Source organism: Macrosteles quadrilineatus, unplaced genomic scaffold (genome assembly GCF_028750875.1).
Source record: "Macrosteles quadrilineatus isolate MER2022 unplaced genomic scaffold, UCM_ALF_1.0 Scaffold_60__1_contigs__length_738512, whole genome shotgun sequence".
NCBI lineage: Eukaryota > Metazoa > Arthropoda > Insecta > Hemiptera > Cicadellidae > Macrosteles > Macrosteles quadrilineatus.
In genome coordinates this window covers 199,940-219,991 of record NW_026542653.1, presented here as the reverse complement: position 1 = coordinate 219,991, position 20,052 = coordinate 199,940, and the positions used below count along the sequence as shown (strand labels likewise).

Below are 20,052 nucleotides of genomic sequence, written 5' to 3'. Positions count from 1 at the left end.
CTTTGCGTCAAAGTGAAATGGAAACTTGTAAATAGTTGTCACTATTTAACATAATAGGCCTAACCATAAACAAATTGCATAATGGTTACCAAACCAAAATTTATTTTTAAACTTTTACTACCTGTATTATTACTGCTACTTTTTGGGGAGTACGTTATATACTATGTCGTACTAATCCAGGTAGGGATAGTAACTTAAACACTATTCTTCCCGTCCAATTTAAATAGTGCAAGTAAGGTTGTTGATGTCCAGAATGTCATTGGGTTTCAACACCTTTTTGAAATTGATAACCTAAGCTATTCATTTTAGATAATTGTTAGCTCTAATGTTCTGCATTGCTTAGTATCTTACGTGAGGAATGGTGTAAAATGAGCTCGACTTTAATAACCTTTTTTTTCTTTTAGTGTGGATGGCCTGTTCTTCAGACAAGCTATGAAGAGCCAAACATTGTCATAGGGGATGGCGGTGAAGTCAAAGTGATGCTTGTAGCTGACACTCATCTTCTTGGATCTAAAAAAGGCCACTGGTTTGATAAATTGAGGAGGTAAGATTATAGACATAAAGCAAGAATTTGTGAGGTGGGATCCGGAATCATTATTGGATTTTTAAGATGCATTTTTATGGTTATAGTGGTTGCCTCACAATCAAAAGGTTGTTGGTTCGATCCTGATAAAAGTCAGTACCGTAGCTTTTTGGTTTGAAACTGGACCCAGCTATTCCATATCATTGGCAAGCGTTGGTGGGACACTGCTCTTGTGGGTTTTGCATAGTCCTGTTTTGCTTGGAGCTACTATCGCTAGAGCTGCGAGCTGTAGTCACGAGGTACTGCTCCACGACCAGTCAGGAGCGACAGTAGCTCAGCGACATTTACTTTTCTGATGGATGGTTAACTCTTTGCAATCGGAAGGCCAGCAGGAGTGGCCTAAACAGTTGGCAGCCAGTCAGAATTCTATCTGTACTTACTCGGTTCCGACAGTCGGACGGCCAGCTGTAGGCCTACTGGACAAAAGGCCTTTGCCCCCTCGGCATTTATCATGGCGGCTCGCTCCCGGCAGCTTGGAATTGTTTTCACTGAAAGCCTGCAGTGTTAGCATAGGGGATTTAAATTGTGCATAAGGCTGTTAATAAATGGATGCTCGCCATAGGCTATTAAGTATTAATCCACATTTCCTGACCCAATACAAAATTATGTGCAATTCACGGACTCTTTCCAGTCATAAAATTTCACCTTTAATGCCGGTTTCTGATGTAGGCTTACTGGACACCGTGAATGGTACATTTAAGAACACAAAGCTTTATTTTCAATTTAAATACAATACAGTAGGCCTACCCATTTACCAAATGGATGGTTTGGATCAGCCAGACTTGCAGGTTAGCATGACTGGTCTACCAAACATAACATTACAACAACAAAACATTACCTACCTACACTCCTATGGTAAAAGTAAGTCATTAGATACAATAACTTATATATGAAGATAATATTTATTTAAAAAAAAAATTTGGAAATACATAATAGGATATAACTTAACTTTTAATGAAGGCATTTACTTAATCCTGACTTTCTTCATCCACAGGGAATGGCAGATGCATAGAGCTTTCCAAACTGCAGTCACTTTGCACAAACCTGATATTGTGTTTATACTGGGTAAGTTTTACTCGTATTAACCAATTACCAATTAAGGCAAAATGGTTTTCCGTAGCTAATAACTACTAGCTATGGATAATAAAGTAGAAATGATTGGGTGCTAGCCTAGTGGTTAGCGTCTTGAGCTTCGGTGCCGAATTGACAGGTTTGATTTCCGGCACATCCACGGACCACAGCACATAATGAGTTTGGACCGCTTTCTCTTAAAGGGTTATTTGAAGTACGCAGTACATTTTTTTTTTCTAGGACACTAGGCTTGAGCCTGGGATTGTTTTCACATTACTTCAGGCTAGACCTAGGGGTTGCGGCATTATCACTTGGATAAAATCCATTGGTGACTTTGCGGGGATCGAACCCGGGACCTCAGGGACTGAAGTCCCGCAGCTCGCTCCCAGTACGTTGACTCTACTGTTAATGCCACTGGCGTTAACAAGAAATATAAAACACTGGAAGTTGTAGTTTCTATTTTAGGTTTTCATATAGGCTAGTATTTGATTGGGACAAAAAAAGGTGCTATAGCTTAGAAACAACTATTCGAGCGACTCCAGCCCGATATTATGACGCTACGATTAATAAGCACAGATTATAACAGGTTTGTATTCCGTCCACGAGAACTATTTGTCTTTTCGATCATGACGCATCTAGCGTCAAAAACTTGGTTGTAGATACAAATATTTTTGAACTGGGACAAAAAAAAAAACGCTCAAAAACCACTATAATATATTTGTCTTAACAGTTCAGGGGAAATCTACAACAATGAGTGAAACCTTCAATTTCGATTCCCCTGGAACGAGTCCCGGTATTGCTCCCGAACCTTTTTGGAACCAATAGTTCCCAAGCTCTTTTTTGTCTCTGATCTGTATTTGTTTACAGTATCAAATAAGAAATATTAAAAAGTGTTAAGGTTGCCTGTATATTTTTATATTACTTTAAATTTGTTTATAGGGGATGTGTTTGATGAGGGTCTGTGGTGTAGTGACGCAGAGTTTAACTCTTACGTGCAGCGCTTCCACAGTCTCTTCCATGTACCGGCTGAGACACAGATTCATGTGGTCGTCGGCAACCATGACATTGGCTTCCACTATGGGTAAATACAGAATTATAAATGAGAAAAACATATATATACACGATGCAGAAAGGACTACTCAAGGTGTTTGATAAAAAATTATCTATTTTCAAAATTTATCTCTGTATTAGTGAAGTTACCTAGTTGTAAAATAAAACGTTTGATTGTTAAAATGGCTTTGGTAAATAATGTGGGACTTAAGGTGCTTGAAAGTTGTAATTTTGTTAAATGTTAGTTAGTATAAACATCAGACCAGAACCATAGAGTTAAAAATTTGCAGTTATATCTCATAAGTTAAGTTTAAGAAAATAATTGTAATTCCATCCAAAATTTCAAAAGTTGTGTTTTGTAAATTTCAACTAATAATTATGAAAAGAAGAAGATAAACATGTAAATAAATAAGGAGAGAAAACCTTTCATTAAAATGAGAAACAACCTAAACTTATAGATAAATATTCACAGACATGGTGAAGTTAAGTTTTAGTGCATATGAAGACGACTAAGTAATAGAATAAGTGGCAAAACATCCTGTCGTTTATGATTTAAAGAATATTTCTTTCCAAGACCAAAGAATAAACGAAACATAGCGTGTTTCCCTTTTCTTGGGACTGTTAATTGATCCAACAATGATTCATTATCTGACTCCTCAGAGAGGAGATATTTTACCATCTTCTTTTGGGTGCACATACCGGTTAGGCTGCACACCTTTTAAGGTTAGGTGCACTGACGGTACCACCTCTTGGTGGCGGCAGGAAGCAGTTGTAGCTCCAAGCAAAACAGTCTACTGCCCCACGACTGCCGCTCAGAACCGTCGCTGAGCAACAGTCTCACCTGTCGCTCCAAGCATAAATGTACCTTAATATATGATGCAGCTGATCGACGTTTTGGCAAACATCAGCTGTTGAGTCATTGTTTTAATGGTAAGATCAAATGTAGGAGATAGATTAGATTTCTAATTCTTTCCCTAAAACCACCTAAATTTTGTAAACAGAGTAGAACATTAATCCCTAAAAAAAAAATTCTTAGACTCAATTTTCATTGAATATAGGTAAATTTCTGAGGGTAACAACAATTTACAAAAGTTTTTAAGTTAATATTTCCTATTTCCCTCGACCTGTGCATTTGTAGCTTGTACCTTTACAAAAAACCTTCCTTAGCTGAATAAGCCTTGAATCACCATGCTAGAAGCAACAGTGGTGGCGTACAGAGCAACTTTAGGAACTCAGTAGAAGTCAGTGTGAGAGCTCAATGCCAGAGCTCTCGTGCCCAACTAGCCTTGAAAAGTGTTGTACTAAAAAAGTGTTTAATTTAAATTTGGTTACAGGATCAGTCCGTATCTTCAGGAGAGGTTTGCCCAAGCTTTCAATGCGCCTTCTGTAAGGCTGCTAACAGTCGCTGGAAACCACTTTGTACTGATCAACAGCATGGCCATGGAGGGGGATGGCTGTTTTCTCTGTCGCCCTGCAGAACTGCAAGTTAACAAGATTGCATGTAAGATCACTATCATGATATTACTAATTGAGATGGGAACACACCTGGATGTATTTCATACAGTATGTCTCCTGGATAAGTTTTAATCCCTTATGAATATGACTTAACAAAAGCCGAAACCTAAGGCTCCATCCTAGCTGGACGACAAGAGCGGCGTGACCAATTCGACCGACAACAGCGACAGATACAAACACATGTTAAGTATTGGGAGTGTCCCAGCTAAACAGCAAAAGCGGTGCCGCTCGTGTCAGTCGCACTTCAAGATACAAACATGTTTGTTTTTGGTAGTGCTACACCGGCGACGCGACGGATCAGAAAACAACCCTAGTGGCCAATGACAATGAATAATATAATTTATTTTAATTGGTTTATAAAATACTTAACATTATCTCCTGCGATCTTGATGAAATCATGAATGTCTCCAGTGATCACAGCAAAATCGGGAACATCTGCATTCGTGGGGACATCATTATTGTTTTATTAATAAGAGTTCCTTATAACCTAAGGGGCTATAAAAGAGGGATGACACAATTTAAGAGTCCGCCTACCCTCCTTTTTCTGGTTCGTTTTGACCCTGTATACTAAGAGTTTTCATTATAAACTGCTAAAGAAAAAAAGGATGTGTACGAATAGTCAAGAAACACATCGTGTGAAACGTTAAAAAATGTTGTATATGTTTTCTTAATTTTGATATCACAATTTTTATGATTTCAGCAAGGTTGCTGTGTGCCAAAGGTGTGGGAAAATGTCGGAAAGGAATGGGACTCAAACAATACAGCAGACCGATTCTTTTACAGGTAAAGTGATTTATATATTTACACACGCTAGTGAAGTTTTATTGTAGAGATTTACTAACTTAATAAAAGGGGTTATACGACCATTATTAAACCACCTCAAAGATGTTTGTGTCTTTAAAATAGTGACTGAATAATTTAACATGAAGTTTTATCTGTAAAAAAATTCAAAGGGCGCCCTAGAAGAAGGGAAATCCAAAATATTATTGAATTGTTTGTAACCAATTGAAATTTTTATCTAAGATGGCATTGAACCAATTGGTTTTGAAAGTGATATTTAAATAGCAGGTTGTAAGCTGTAGTTCCAATTTCAGAACCATAGGCTGCTGCTGCTATGCATAAGTTTTTAGCTTATGTTAAATAATTGTCAAACTTATTTCAGCATTTTCCAATGTACCGAGAGTCAGACGCTGAGTGCAACGAGCCAGACGAAGCTCCGGAAGACGAAAAGGCAAACAAGTTCAAGGAACGATGGGACTGCTTGTCACAAGAGAGTTCTGAAATGGTCAGTCTTCTGTAATGTTGATATCTGTCATATTATGTTACTGAAATAGGATTCACACAAGCATTACTATGTATATCTGTAATAATAAAACAGCTAAGTTCCAGCAACTCAATGCAACGTTGAGAGTTTTACAAAATGCCTTGATACCTGGGGAAAAGGGCCAAAAATTAAAACAGAGACATAATCTTGGCATTTTAACAGAGACATTTTCCTTTAACTTCTCTTATGCGCTAAATTTTTAGTGTCACAACATTAAAATACACAAATTTAACTTAAATATAGGAACTCACTATTGAAAAAACTTTAAGGCTATATCAGAAAGACTGACTATAGTTCGGCCGCTTAGAAAGCAACCTCCTCCAGCATTGGTTTTGCATTAGCGCGCAGGTCGTTTTCTAAGCGGCCGAACTATAGCTTAGCTAGGTTATATTTAAGCTAGCTCTCCAGGTATATTTGACTCAACGTGTCAGGATCTGTCTGGTTTTGCTGAAACTTAGGAACAAATTCTTTACAACTTCATAAAGAAATCCAGAGTATCAGGTCATGGGGGTCCTAATTTGTAAGACACAAGTAACAGTCCAACTTTTTTTATTTTGACGGTTAATTGATCTCTGATTATTTGAAATTGAGACAACAAGGCTTTCGGATACCCTTTTTTAATTAATCATTGATAGGGGCCTAAGTTATATATTTCAGTTCAAAATGATTTACAGTCTTTTTGCGTTATTTCAATTAGGTACTGTCATCTCGAAATATACATTTGTATAAACACATACAGAATAAATTTCTCAAAATAATCGACAATCGCTTTTCTGAACTTTATATTCATGACGGTTGCCACGACGAAGAATCAGTCATTCCTAGACCCATACCTGTACAACAATGGACGGTTCCCGTTGCCTTCTGGTTAGAGGTGCGGTTAAAATTGGTTTTAATGTAGTTCAAAAAGCCAACAATTGGCTGACGTGCATAGGGACAGGTAGGCCCCAAGTCAATCAATCAATCAACTGTAATTCATTGTTTGATAATTTTTGTAGTTCTAACTCAATAAGCCTACGCAAACAAAATATAAGTAGCCTAATAGATAAATACCACTCTAACAGGTCTAGGAAATATATTGAGGCCATATTGATATAAAGCTGAATTTACAAGCTAAACGCTTTAATTTGTATTTGTTACAGTTATTGGACAGTCTGAACCCACGGGTGATCATGACGGGTCACACCCACCACGGATGTCACGTAGAACACAGAGACAACAAGGCTCACGAGTACACGATACCTTCCTTCAGCTGGCGGAACAAGGACAACCCTAGCTTCATCTTGGTAAAAACTAACAACTCAAAGTTGAAATAGACTCTGAAATATAAAGCTAAGAAGGATCTGAACTTTTGAGAAAACCATAAGCCGCACACCTATCACCCACATACTTGAACGAAAAATGTTTATATGAAATTTCAAACTTACTTGATAAAATCAAATTTTAGCTCTCCTAAACTTTCTCTTGAGGGTAGGAACCTCAATTAAAGGGCTGTATTTAATCACATTTAAAATATTGAAGATACACCGTCTGTTAGATTTGTTTTTGTTTTAGTTTGTTTACTTTTCATTGAGATAACCTTTTGATTCAACTAGCAGTTTGCATTGGATTGGTAACTGCGTACCGAACCGATTTTGTACCGAGAACCGAGGTACAAATAATGAATAGTGAAATGAATACCTTAAATTTTCTGTACCGCAGACCTCTACTAAATAGCCGCTTTGCTTTTCTTTAAATATTCTGACAATTAAGAAGTTCAAGACCCATGAAAGGTAGTATTATTATTCTACCAATACCTGTTATTTGATCATTACTGACAATTGACAATAATATTTATTTTTAATTTCATTGAGAAATACATCAGAGTCAAAACAGGCGGAATAGATAGTTTTTCTTGTTTTTTTATAATTATATGGTTTCTTTGGTTTTCCATTATCTTCTTCTTAGGTTAAAAATCCTTGAGTACACTGGTTGATTTGCGAGCTAGTTCCAAAGTTCCTTTTTCGGTTTTTTATTGATAGGTTTTTCATATGTAGGAAAAAAGTTGGAAAAAAATAGACTATGCTTGTACGTAAGAATAAAATTCAACAGTTGAATATAACAGAGGAAAAATTCAACAGTAATTAACTATCACAGTTAACATCTTGAGGGATTTGAGAGCTCCTCTACAACTTTCTGTGGGGCCATTGCCAGAAAGTACCCTAATAGCCTTCTTCTGAGCCAACAGGATTTTATTTAGGTTGTCAGATGTGCCAGCCCATCAAATCAGCCCCCGTACCATATGCGTGATTCCACCATGGCTTATTTAGCTGATTCTATTCCTTCCATCTGGGGAGCGAGCTGGTCTAGTGGTTAGGGCGTGGGACTTCAGTCCCCGAGGTCCTGGGTACAAATCCCGCCAAATCACCAATGGATTTTATCTAAGTGGTAATGCCACAACTCCTAGATCTAGCCTGAAATAATGTGAAAAACAATCCCGGGCTTGTGTCCAGCGTCCTAGGACAAAAAATATTTCCATCCAAATCATCTTCTTTACCGAGTGTCTTCCGAATGAAAACTTCCTGAGGTTAGTTCATGAATGAATATACTCATTAAGACAATAAACCTTTTAGGAAATGGATAGTACCTGAGCCAATAGATCATAGACCAGAAGAATTTCCATACTAAAGAACTAATATCAGGTATTTTTCGTACTAACCACTTTTTTATTCTCGTTAGGCTGTGTTTTCACCCAACAACTACGCGATCAGCAAGTGTCACATGCCCAGAGAAACTACAGTCATCAAGTTGTACCTGTTTGGAGTTCCTCTCATCATCATATACGGATTCTTCTCATACAGACGCCACTGCCGAAGACCCAGACTGTTTAAGACTCATTAGACAAGAAGTTTAAGAGTTGTAGACTGTCAAGACATATTTTAAGGTACAGACTTTAAACAACCTCATTGTATTTTGAAGAATGTTTGAATAAGTGAGCTACTCATGAAGAAAATACTGCCCTGATGTGTTAGTAGACCTAAACAACAAACCAAAGATTTACCTTTTTAGCACTTGAGATTTCATACAAATGACTGATCGTAAGCAGCTTTTTTCCTTTACCTGTTTTATTTTACTAGAGAATTATTGTCTCTAATTTTTAAGTTCTTGTTTGATAAAAATATTCTTAGGTTGTGGTTTTTTGTTTAATTTATCACTAGTGGAATGTTTACCGGTACAGTATTCATATTCATATTTTACTTAGTAATTTTTACCATAGAATTTTCATGGTAAAACAACGTGACATCACGTAATGTTGCATTTCAGTAACCTTGAAGTGCATAGTAGTATTTTGTTGGTAGACACTATGTTAAGTCTTGCTTACAGTGTTCTACTTTTTCTTTTAGAAGAAAATATTTTACCCAAAACAAACATTCATGTATGTTTATGTAAAAATTGGAGAAAACTGGGAAGTCAAAATTGTTGCAATTTGGAAACATCTGAGGGCTAAAGCTACAACCACACTTGGCAACCTTGAGACATAAAAACGTGGGTAACATTCATTGAAATAAACCCGGCCACATCAAGTTACCTGTGACCTGCAACCGCTTGCCACAGCCAAACTAACGCTTTCGGGAACGTTTTCAGGTCGCCGCAACAGATAGGCTCCACCATGTATTACGGCACTAGCCACACTCAGTGTCAAATCGTTCCTACACTGTTTTACCGTCTATATTGTTCAGTTTAGGTTTGACAGTAGTGCACAGTTGGAAACTATGCTGTTTAATACACATTTTTATTAAAAATAGACACTTGTATTAAATGTAACTCTACAAGTATTTAGTAGGCCTATCTTGGGCCAAAAAGGGACACCAAGTTTTGATTCCAAAACTTGGCATCCCTTGCAAACAGGCTGTGAATAAAAAAAAGCTGCGGCGACCTGGTTTCAAAGGTCAGGTCGCTAAGTGTAGTTGTAGCCGAAGGGGAAGATAAGGGGAGAATGTATTGATAACTTGTTGACAATTTCATATTAATCCTAGTGAACTTCAACTGCTTTTAGCAAGCTTTTAATAGCCCACTTCTTAGAAAAACATTTAGGGGTCAGAAAAAAGAAAAAAACAATTTTATTGGATCATTTATGCATTGTTTAAAGTGGGTTAATTTTCAAACTTGTGAGTTTAACCTTTTGAGGTTTAAGGCTTCTAATAGCAATTGTACCTAATTTAAGTCCACTACTTAACTTAAAGTGATTTAGCATTTGTTACGAGTATCATGTGATTTAAAGTCTAGCCTTGTGACACAGTTGTCAGTGAAACTTATTTTTACAATTAGAAAGTATGTTACAATAACCTAGAAATGGTGCAGCCCTGAGAAAAAAATTGAATAATCTCTTGATCTGTACGAAGCGGTAAAATGTAGATGCATAGTAACAATTTTTTTTTTAACAAAGTGAGTATGCAGGTTTATTTTTCAAATAGTAGAAATTTGAAATCACCACTTTAAATCGTATCCTACTAACTTATATCCCACCATAAAAGTACAAAATCAGAGTTTTGTAGAAAGAAAACTCAAAACATAAGACTCATTCATATATTTTTAAAGCACCTCTTTTTATTCAATAAGAAACTTTAACACTGTTACTGTAGCTCAATAACTATTGGAGAACGGTAAAAAAATATTTTTGTCTATATATCTTCAGAGTTGTATTTAAATTGCTAAGTGGTGTGTGTAGTTATTTGTAAATAACAAAGCTTCTGTCTGGCTGCTACTGAGAAAAATTTTGTCTAGATAGGCTATTTTAACTTATTATTCATTCAATGTATGGTATTTGTAATATGTGATACTAGGCTGTGCTACTTCCCGTTCTAGTTTTTTCTTATAATCTGATTCACTTTTGATACATGTGAATGCTTACGCCTCTCAAAATGACATTAGTTTTTTAGTTGGACGTTATAAGGGGTATGTTAGTCCAGTAAAGTTTCTTTTGTTTTGTTTAGCTTATTTTCTTGTTATATACTTTTATAAAAAGTTTTAGACCCATTTTAAATCAAAGAGTTTTTAAGTAAGTTTTGTCCGTGTATCCTTTCATCAATCATCTCACTAAAATCTTCAAAGACTAAAAGGACTAAAAGTAGTCAAAGAAATGACGCTACAGCCGCTAGTTTCAACGGATTTATGATGGCACTGTGATTAACCCATCGTTTATTCATTGTTTGTGTGTTGTTATTGAGTTGCACCTCTAAATACATGTTTGTTACTTTTCAAATCCTTATTTTGCACTGGAAAATTGATTTGAAGGAAGCAGTAGGATAACTAGGCAGTTTTATCAATTAGTTTAAAACGTTTAAGGGCTAAGAGTGCTTGGAATCGTTTTCTACTGTTGGTACTGTTGTAACAAAATAGGGTTTTGAGCTTTAACTTTAAATTTGAACTTTTGAAAACTTATATTTTAAGTTGCACTATCATAAGTAATTTATGCTACTTCCTTAAAATGTAACCCCTTGTACATATATAACAAGGATTATTTTTAAGACAGTTTGCTTATCTCTTTGTATTAGTTTATTAAGAAGAAATTCAAACCTAGATTTATTGGTAAGGCCATAGAGAAATATAATGAATTTGGACTGTCAAAGGAAGGTTCCACGATGTTCACTATGATTGCCGTGTAGACGCACACTACTGCAGGTGAAGAGCCGTATGCTACCAGCAGACGCTGCAGCGCTGTGCACCGTTACTACATGGCACTCCTAGCAGTGAACGCCGGAACATATGCTAACCGCACGACTGCTGTCAGACTATATTCTATTTGTCTATGGTAAGGCTCCCGAAAAAAACATGTACTATAAAATTGCGGGGCTACGCTAAAGTTTTTAAACATTTAATTACATACAGTCTTGACGATTAATTACTCACATGTATGAAATTACCGTAGTACTCATGGTAAGACCTGGACGCGGGACCGATTTTTTGTTTTGTTTTGAGGTCCCTAGAGGCCAAAAACACCATCCGTTCAAATTCATATATATATATATATATATTTATATATATATATATTTATATATATATGTGTCCGTTAGCACGATAACTCGAGCAAAAATGATCCGATTTAGATGAAATTTGGTATAAACGTGTAAACCTACATTTATTCGAACGAGTTCGCGAACCAGCATGATCGGACTATGGGAACGGGGGTTTAAGGGGGGTTTTATGGGGTAAAAATAGGTTTTTCCCGTTTTTGACCCAAAAAACATCAAATATAGCAATTTCTTTCCAAACCATTTTGTAGAGCTTAAAAAAACAAATAATTTAGTATATTGAAGCGTTATTATGCGCCTAATGGTTACGGAGAAAATTCAAAAAAATTGTATATTTAAAATTCCCATGTTATTCTTATGGAGAATAAGTAAACTGTTTTAGTTTGCTTGTTTATAAACATATTTTGATCAAATTTGGAAAATGTTTTTATTTCTTACTATTAACATAACTAAAAAAACTAAAACTATTAAACTAATTAACTATTAAAATTTTACAAAAAAAAACTGTTTTTACCCTCCCTGATGCAGCAAACCTAAGTACTTGTTAAAAAACTAATTCTATTGAAATAGGGAATAAATGTTATAGTAGACATTTTAGTGTAAATTCAATCAGGCAAATGGAAATTCGCTTAGTCTGCAGGTTAGCTGCGGCGGGGGTATATAATTCCCTTATTCCCTATATGGGAAATTCGCTAAAACCATGTTGAACCAAAGTTAGAGCAACTAAAGTCATCACCACCAATTAGAGACACTATTAGTATGTATAGTCTGTATGAAATAACCTGTCTCTTGACCCTTTGCCTACCCAAGGCTGACTCAGCTATTAAACCATTGGTCAGTCCCGAGGTGGACTTAGGTTCAGGAGACAGGTTCCATCATACAGACTATATGTTTCACACAGGGTAATTGTTTCCCTGAGAGTTCAAAAGTGTTACATGATTTCCAGACCTTAAGGCTTTGTCAAACAAATTGCTTGGAAGAATTAAATTCACACAAACAAAATGGCAGGAAAATTTGTAATCCTACAACTCTTATATGAGCGATGTTTGCTTGTATATATGCTTGTGAATGCTTGCAAAAATATCTCAAAAACGGCTTTGACGATTTCCTTCAAATGTTGTAAGTAATTTAAATCTGGCCTAAAAACGTGTTTACTGCAGCTAAAACTGTCAACAAAAATCTAATTAAGTAAAAAAATTGAACCGAAAGTCGATATTTTTTAAATTGTCCTTATGGGCTGCCAAGTAAACATGTTGGTTGAACAAAATAACAAGGAAAAAAGTCAACAAAAGACTTGTAACTGTAACATGTGTTTATAACAAGCTATCCACAGTGTTCTAGCAAATTGCAAAATACAGTTCAAAAGAAAAAACATCAATTGTTACTATTGATTAAAGATTACACTGAAGATTACTCGATGTAGGGGTACAATGGAAATAAACTATACCGAACCATGGCTTGGTCCCCAGGTATGATAACATAAAGGCAGCTAAATAAAATTATTTAAACTATATTGTCTTCATTGCAACACTACCAATAATCTAGGGTTGAAATAATGAATAATGTGTCATTTGGTGTTTTTGTGCCTCCTATTAAAACTCTGTGTAAATAATAAATAAGTAACAATTACATTGTATTATTAAGTGTCTGTGCCAAAATATGGGATCAACCGGTGTTTTATTGTAAAATATCTTTAAAATGTAACTCCAATAAACATATTACTGTTTAGGTGCTTTAGTTTTATTACCTAACTTAACTTGTGTTTTTTACATGATGGATTGGTCTCTGGATTGTTGAAATAAACAAATAATGAGTACCTGTGTTATACCTTCAGACTCCGAACATTCTTGAATCGTAACTACACTCACCCATCGGGTGACATGATTTACCTTCCACAGGACGTATCTTATACCTTATCTAGTGAATTGTCGTCCAATTACAGTCTTTTCTCATTTGTGTGTCAATGTATTTTAAAATTCTGAAAATTTGGACTATAAATGATATTTAAAGAACATTTACATTTTAACCTGAAGATCTACAATGAACCATGAACCTGCAACTTTATTTTTCAATTTGTCATATAATCAATGAGTTTTCAAAAGTACATACATACCAACACAAAACTGCGACTATGAATTGTGGATATTTATATGCATGTGCTGTGGATTCAATACTTCCTGGTGTGGATTAACGTCCGCACTAGTAAATACTAAAACTGTCCGCAGTTCTATCCTGATAATTAAACCAATTCGTTAATTACAAGGCAAAAATGTGGTTCGGATTTCGCTATAAACTGTAGATCCCTTAGTTGCCATTGGCTGTATGGGCTATTAACAGCTGAGTCTGAGGAACATGTCGGCCTTAGTCACTAACACGACTACAGGATTCCGACACTCATCTCCATTCATACTTGGCTCCAAAACCAATTTCAAATGGTCTCCATTTCAGAATAAAGTAAACAAAATCAGTTGATATGACACTTTTCTTTAACATGAAGTCAGTAACTCTTGGCTCGGTAGATGATGGTTTGAAACCAACTTGTTTGGGGCCAACTGCCCTTGATCAGGTCCTGGCCAACAAACAGCTGTTTGACAGCTTCTTTTGTTGACAACAATATCATCCAAAAAGATTTCAGTGAACTCCAGTTTAAACTCGCTTGAAAAAAGTTGGTGTAAAAAATATGCTTGATTTGGTTGTAAACATCAATATTTTCTCAACCAAAAACTATTAGTATTCAGATTAGTGATGGGCGATACGGGTCAATGTATCGATACGTATCGGAACGTGGTGTATCGATACGTGTATCGTATCGTATCCTCATGTATCGATTTTTATCTGTATCAAATAAAATATCGTACCGTATTGTTTATTTATAATTTATATAAAAAAATTAAATATCTCAAATATACAAGCTGCATAGACAAATACTATGTTACTTACAAGCTTGTAAAGAGGGTCATAATAGGTTATTAATAACTTATTATATTATAAGACCTTCCTGTGTCTTTTTATTTGTATCAAACATACATACATAACCTCCAAAAACCAGTAAACCCTCAAATTGGAAAACATTTTGTTATTGTTTTCCTAGTTTTTACACAGGGATAATTAATTGAACCAAAAAGTACTAATAATGATGGTGGGTATGCCACTTACACATTAAATAGTATAATATGGACAATGAGGGTCCCCACTTCCATTAATGGTGGCCCTAGTTTTGAGGTTATTTGCAAAACATAGCTGAAAATACATGTTTTATCAGTGTTTTTTAAGATACTAGGGTAAAATATCAAATTTCCAATACTTCTTTTGGGGGGAGGAAGATGGGAAGACAAATTTCTTACCATAAAAATAAGATTTATATTAATGAATAAACAATACGATATTCGATACGATATTGGCTATAGGTGTATCGATACGGGCATATCGATACACTCCCACTTATCGATACAAAATATCGATATTTTGCGGTCCTTGTATCGATATCTGTATCGATACGTATCGATACGCACATCACTAATTCAGATTGCTCTAAACTTTTGTTTGAACATGTGATGCAAAATCTTATGTAAACGAGACATTAACAAAGCAACTCAGGGCATCTCCCTTCATGCTACAACCATATCCTTTATTCATTGGGTTAAAATACACCCAGCTGACCCATCTTATTGATTATGATAATGGAAAAACTAACTATTTTACCAACACCTAATGGTTTAAAAGGAATTAAAACAACTCAAGTGCACTGAATATTTAGTTTTATACATCCTCTTGAGCTGGAAGGAACATTTTACTTATATACTAACGCTTTATTGCTTGTAAGTATTATTTACTGCACAAAGCGGTAATCACAATTGGTTTAGCTCGTGGCATGTTCTATCTATTCAGTGGTGCTTTCTTCAGTTTCGAAGATGTGCTCGCAGCTTGGTAGCTTGCCCACTAGGTAGTTACTTAGCACAGCCATCATGTGCTCGGAATGGCCAGCGGACAAGAAGGTGAATGTCGCGTCTCGTCCAGCATGCTCCAGAATAATCGATTCTCCTCCTGGGTGCTGGGAAAGGAAAAGAAGAATAAATAACTCTTCATTGTCACGTAGTAGCCAGGATGAGTTGAATAATTAAGACATTGTCAGATAAACGTATTTGTAGCTTAAAAAAACCTATACTCTTAGTGATCAATTATGCGGGGAGTATCTAATCTACAAGCGGGCTTTTTGACAAGCAGCTCATAAAGTAGCACAGTGTACACTTGCTTAATAGTTGCTAATATGAAAAGGGCCTTTAATAGCATAACTTGATTGGACCAAGTGAAATTTGCTTACCAAATGAATAAAGTCGGTGACGTTGTATATCTTGTCGAACAGTATGATCCAGCAGTCGTGGTAGTTATCGTGAGAGCCCACCTCCTCTAGCGTGTAGCAGGGTAGCGGACGAGACCGTAGCTTCAGGAACTCTGAGACTTGACGGAACGACTTGGCGACCACGCTGCTGCTCTAGAGACCAAAGAGACTTTAAATCCAGTTGAGTAGATTTGTTAAACTTTATACATATTGAATAGTTTTAGAGATGAGATAAAACAGCTGACATCCCCAACTCTATGGCTACCCTGAGTAAACCCATATTTGGTATACCTATGTCGTTACTCTTCACCAGCAAAATTATTTTTTTCTGGATGTTGGGCTGCAGATCTCTTATGGTCCTTGAACTTGATCTAAAATAAAGTTTAAGCAATTTTTTTATTGGGAAGAAGCTATTACCGTTGGTAATACGGAAATACCCATATCCGAGACCATGATTTACACTTTTATGTTGATGTTCCCAGAGGCAAAATGCACTATCCGTTTACATTTTTATATACATATATCTATGTGTCCGTGAACATGATAACTTAATAATTTTGGGCTGGTTTTTATGTCATTGTTGGCATGAATGTGTCGAGCTGGATAAACTTAATTGAGTTCGCAAACCAGCAAGGTCATGAAAACGGGGTTTTATGAAATTTAACATTTTGAAGTTTTATACAATTTTTTTCTCAAATTGTTAACCATGGAAATGCCCAGTTTTCATTACAGCCATTGTGTAAAGCTTAAAAAAACAAAACAATTTTGAGCTGAGTGATTAAAAAACTTGCCTACAATCAAACAAAATGTCACCACCGCCACCGGTTCAATCCTGAGAAAAGTAGCTTATTTTGATTGCTTAGTTCGAAACTGGACCCAGCTGTCCTTTATCATTAAACTTTAAATAAGATCCTGATTCCTGACTGATGAAACAGCTGATCTAGACAGTAAAAAAGCTACACAAATCACTCCATACACTCATCCTTCACTCATATTATTTGGGTTTAAAACCTGCACCTAGGTGGCAAAATGTACATGATGAGTAGAGAAGGTGTCAAATTTCGCGCTGAATTGGCTTATGGACGTTTAATATTTTAGTTTAATTTAGGGGTTTAAAAAGCAAAACATATTTTCAAACATTTAGTGGATGCAGAGGAAAATATCAATCGGTTTAGCATTTCGGGAAGCGTAAAAATTACCATTTCCTGTGTAAAAGACAGACATGTCATAAATAGAGAAGAAGAGACAAAACTTTTTTCCGGCTTTCTTAGGTTATGAAATGTAGAATAACCACTGACTTCACGATTATATGCAACGTACAGACAATAATTATTTGTGAAACTAGTGAGCAAAGGGGCACTTTGCTGCACATAAGAGAAATGTTTACGCACGAGCCTCAGGCTAGTGTGGAAAGTTTCTCGAGTGCAACAAAGGCAATTTGCGCTCGTGTTACCCATTATATTTTTCCTACAGTTACCATAAACATGAAGCATATATATAATTAGTCTCCCAAACACTGCACAACTACAACACGTTTTTAGGTTAGGTTGAGTCCAAGCGTTGAACCATAGCATTGACTATATAGTCAATGACCATAGCCACCTCTAATACTGTATTAGAGGTGGCTGTGGTTGAACGAAATGAGAAACACTGCATCAGCTGATCGTAGTCGTAGTGTCTTAAGTGCTGCTATATAACTGCTATTTTCAAGCGTACATTACGTGCCTGATAATAGTAAACTCAAACTGTTTTGTGTTGATTGGTTGGTGGCAAAAGTAAGTAAATGCATCAATTAGCTGCTTGGCGTACTATAATCAGTGCAAGGAAGCCCACTTTGTCTGGTAACTGTAGGGAAAAATATTACTGCCATTATAAAAAAATATATTAACACAATTTTTGTATATATATATATATATATATATATCAGAGCTGTTTTTGGATAATTACGGATGGTCGGACTCTTGCTCTCTCATCTGTACCTACAAACTACTGGAACAGTAGTAAGCTAGTAGTGGTAGAGGAATAATTGATTCCCGATACTTCGTTTCCTTGGATTCGACATCCCGCGAACGTCTATGTCGACATTGTCTACATCGCGAATGATATTTTTTGTGCAATCGCGGCTACATGTAATGATTGCGGTCGTGCAAACGTCAATAATATTGCCTGGTTGCGGATATAAAAATAAATAAATTATTCTAGTTGCTCAAGATACAGTAAGTAACAATGCTAAAAAATGCCCACACAAATTTCCAAGTTTCCAAACACACTTTTTGTTAACTACAACATCTTGTTACACCAACCGACACAGTTTCACAGAAACATAAACTAATAGAGAACAAAATCTTAAATGTAGCACACATTCGTAAGTGCTCATTTAACTAGACATAAGTTATTTTTAATAGTAAGTTGCTACAGTTTTCTATTTATATTGTGATGTGTACTTGTATCCGAAAGTCAACCTTAGCCAATTTAACGACAAAAATAAACCTTTAACTAAGTGTACTGATATAAATTACTCTCGCGAATTTGTCGAAGACAATTTTTTAGACCAAACCAAACCAGGACAATGTCCTTTAAGCATTAAAAAATACATCCTATTCCTGTAACTGAAATGTCTACTAAATCTCAAAATCAAAGCTAACAGTATGTATAAAGGGTGATAGCAAGGTGCTTACCGCGAAGAGCATGCTGACTGAAGGCTGTTGGTCGACAGAAGCCCTTGTGGACACTGGTTGGCGAAGTGGACATTACATAACTCCGGTCGACATTCCACCAGATCTGTTTCATCCGACCACAGCACCCTCCATACTTATGTAACGTGGGGGAGGCTAGGTCAACGGTAAATGCATGCAAAATACAGCAGTCAAGGTCATCAATGTGGGAGGGAGTTTGATGCATATGGTGTATTTTAAAATAAATTAAGTTTTAAAGTTAACTAACAATACATTTCAGAAGCAACTTCAATTTCTAACCTACGACTACAATTGACAATAGTTTAGGATTTTTGTAAACGGCCCACTAAAGAACGAAGAAATACAGAAAGGTAAATATCTCATCCTCGTCCTTCACTCATATTCACTTTAAAATAGGCTCCCTACTGGGTGTATTGGTATCGTACAAAATTTAAACTAATCCAATGAAAATTTTGTTATTGGTAGACGATAATGGTCAAAATAAATAATTGTGTTAGGTTAATCTTCAGATTGGGATATTGCTGATTCGATCTACATCAGAAACAATTTATTTTGTACCCAGTGTAACATACGGTAATTTGTCAGGTACCGAAATTAAATTATGCTCTCTAAATGTTTGACGTTCGATGGGGACCAAACTAGGTTTTGGACAGTTTCATGGTAAACAACAAAACGAGCCGTTGGCGTTGGAGAAACCACAACATCAAATTGCATAAAGATTTATGCTTCATTCCTTCATTCTTCGCTGCGCTCGATTGTTATATAATCGGTTGGTCGCCCCTGATCCAAAGGTTGACCTAGTGTTGTCACCTACTACTGTCAAGTAAAAGAAATTGAAATATATTTGATGTATTACTTAAGAGTTTCATAAACAGGTATTGTATGGTAAACCATATACTGTGGTCAAATCAAATATAACTTGAACTGATATCGATAATAACTATTTTAAAAATGGTAACTATACCCTATAAACTGTCAAATAAATGTGTAATAATCCTGTGTCTTGCATATGTATAGGTTACAGAAACTCAGAGGGAATTACTGGGTTTGTATATTTGTATCAGAAATTTCATTTCAGTTTTTAGATTTCAAACTTTTCATCGTTGGTCGTTCCTGCTAGTGATTAGAATATTAGAATATTAATTATTTCTTTTGTTTACCTCAGAATAAATCCTTTCAATGCAATAATAAAATGCAATAGCAAAATGATATTTCTGTGAACTATCTCTGAGCCACGTGAACCTAAGCCATTTTAGGTAAAACCAGTTTGTTTAAGAACGTCCGGAAATATTTTATTTAGACCAAGGAATGTTAAATGATTCATAAACCCATAAAGACAAAATGCAATAAAGAGAATACAAAATGTAATGTAAATTGATTTTTACGATTTAATGTAACAATAAGTTAAGTTCAATAGTACTGATTTCCCTTATTAAATAGACTTTTATCAACTTAATTCAGAA

At 35.7% G+C, this 20,052-nt stretch overlaps 2 protein-coding genes across 2 annotated transcripts; one reads left to right on the top strand and one right to left on the bottom strand.

Annotated features, from left to right (window-relative positions):
* Nucleotides 1-99: 99 nt before the first annotated feature.
* LOC128981952 (metallophosphoesterase 1-like) lies at nt 100-8,894 on the top strand. Its single transcript, XM_054400953.1, has 9 exons — nt 100-180; nt 405-544; nt 1,578-1,648; nt 2,594-2,735; nt 4,039-4,205; nt 4,920-5,002; nt 5,382-5,504; nt 6,686-6,829; nt 8,262-8,894. Exons 2-9 carry the CDS (start codon nt 480-482, stop codon nt 8,421-8,423), a joined length of 957 nt encoding a protein of 318 aa, XP_054256928.1. The 5' UTR covers nt 100-180; nt 405-479; the 3' UTR covers nt 8,424-8,894.
* A 6,401-nt stretch (nt 8,895-15,295) lies between these two features.
* On the bottom strand, nt 15,296-18,677 carry LOC128981948 (uncharacterized). The gene is made up of 3 exons (XM_054400946.1): nt 18,572-18,677; nt 15,876-16,046; nt 15,296-15,605 (listed from the first exon to the last, which is right to left on the bottom strand). The coding sequence occupies exons 1-3, from the start codon at nt 18,581-18,583 to the stop codon at nt 15,435-15,437; spliced, it is 354 nt and encodes a 117-aa protein (XP_054256921.1). The 5' UTR covers nt 18,584-18,677; the 3' UTR covers nt 15,296-15,434.
* Nucleotides 18,678-20,052: the final 1,375 nt, after the last annotated feature.

Bases quoted from the DNA above. Each gene is read 5' to 3' on its own strand.
- LOC128981952 (XM_054400953.1), top strand. From the start codon at position 480: ATGCTTGTAGCTGACACTCATCTTCTTGGATCTAAAAAAGGCCACTGG. The intron at 545-1,577 runs GTAAGATTATAG...CTTCATCCACAG, and splicing joins TGGTTTGATAAATTGAGGAG to GGAATGGCAGATGCATAGAG. The intron at 2,736-4,038 runs GTAAATACAGAA...ATTTGGTTACAG, and splicing joins GACATTGGCTTCCACTATGG to GATCAGTCCGTATCTTCAGG.
- LOC128981948 (XM_054400946.1), bottom strand. The intron at 15,606-15,875 runs GTAAGCAAATTT...TTCCTTTCCCAG, and splicing joins TCACCGACTTTATTCATTTG to CACCCAGGAGGAGAATCGAT.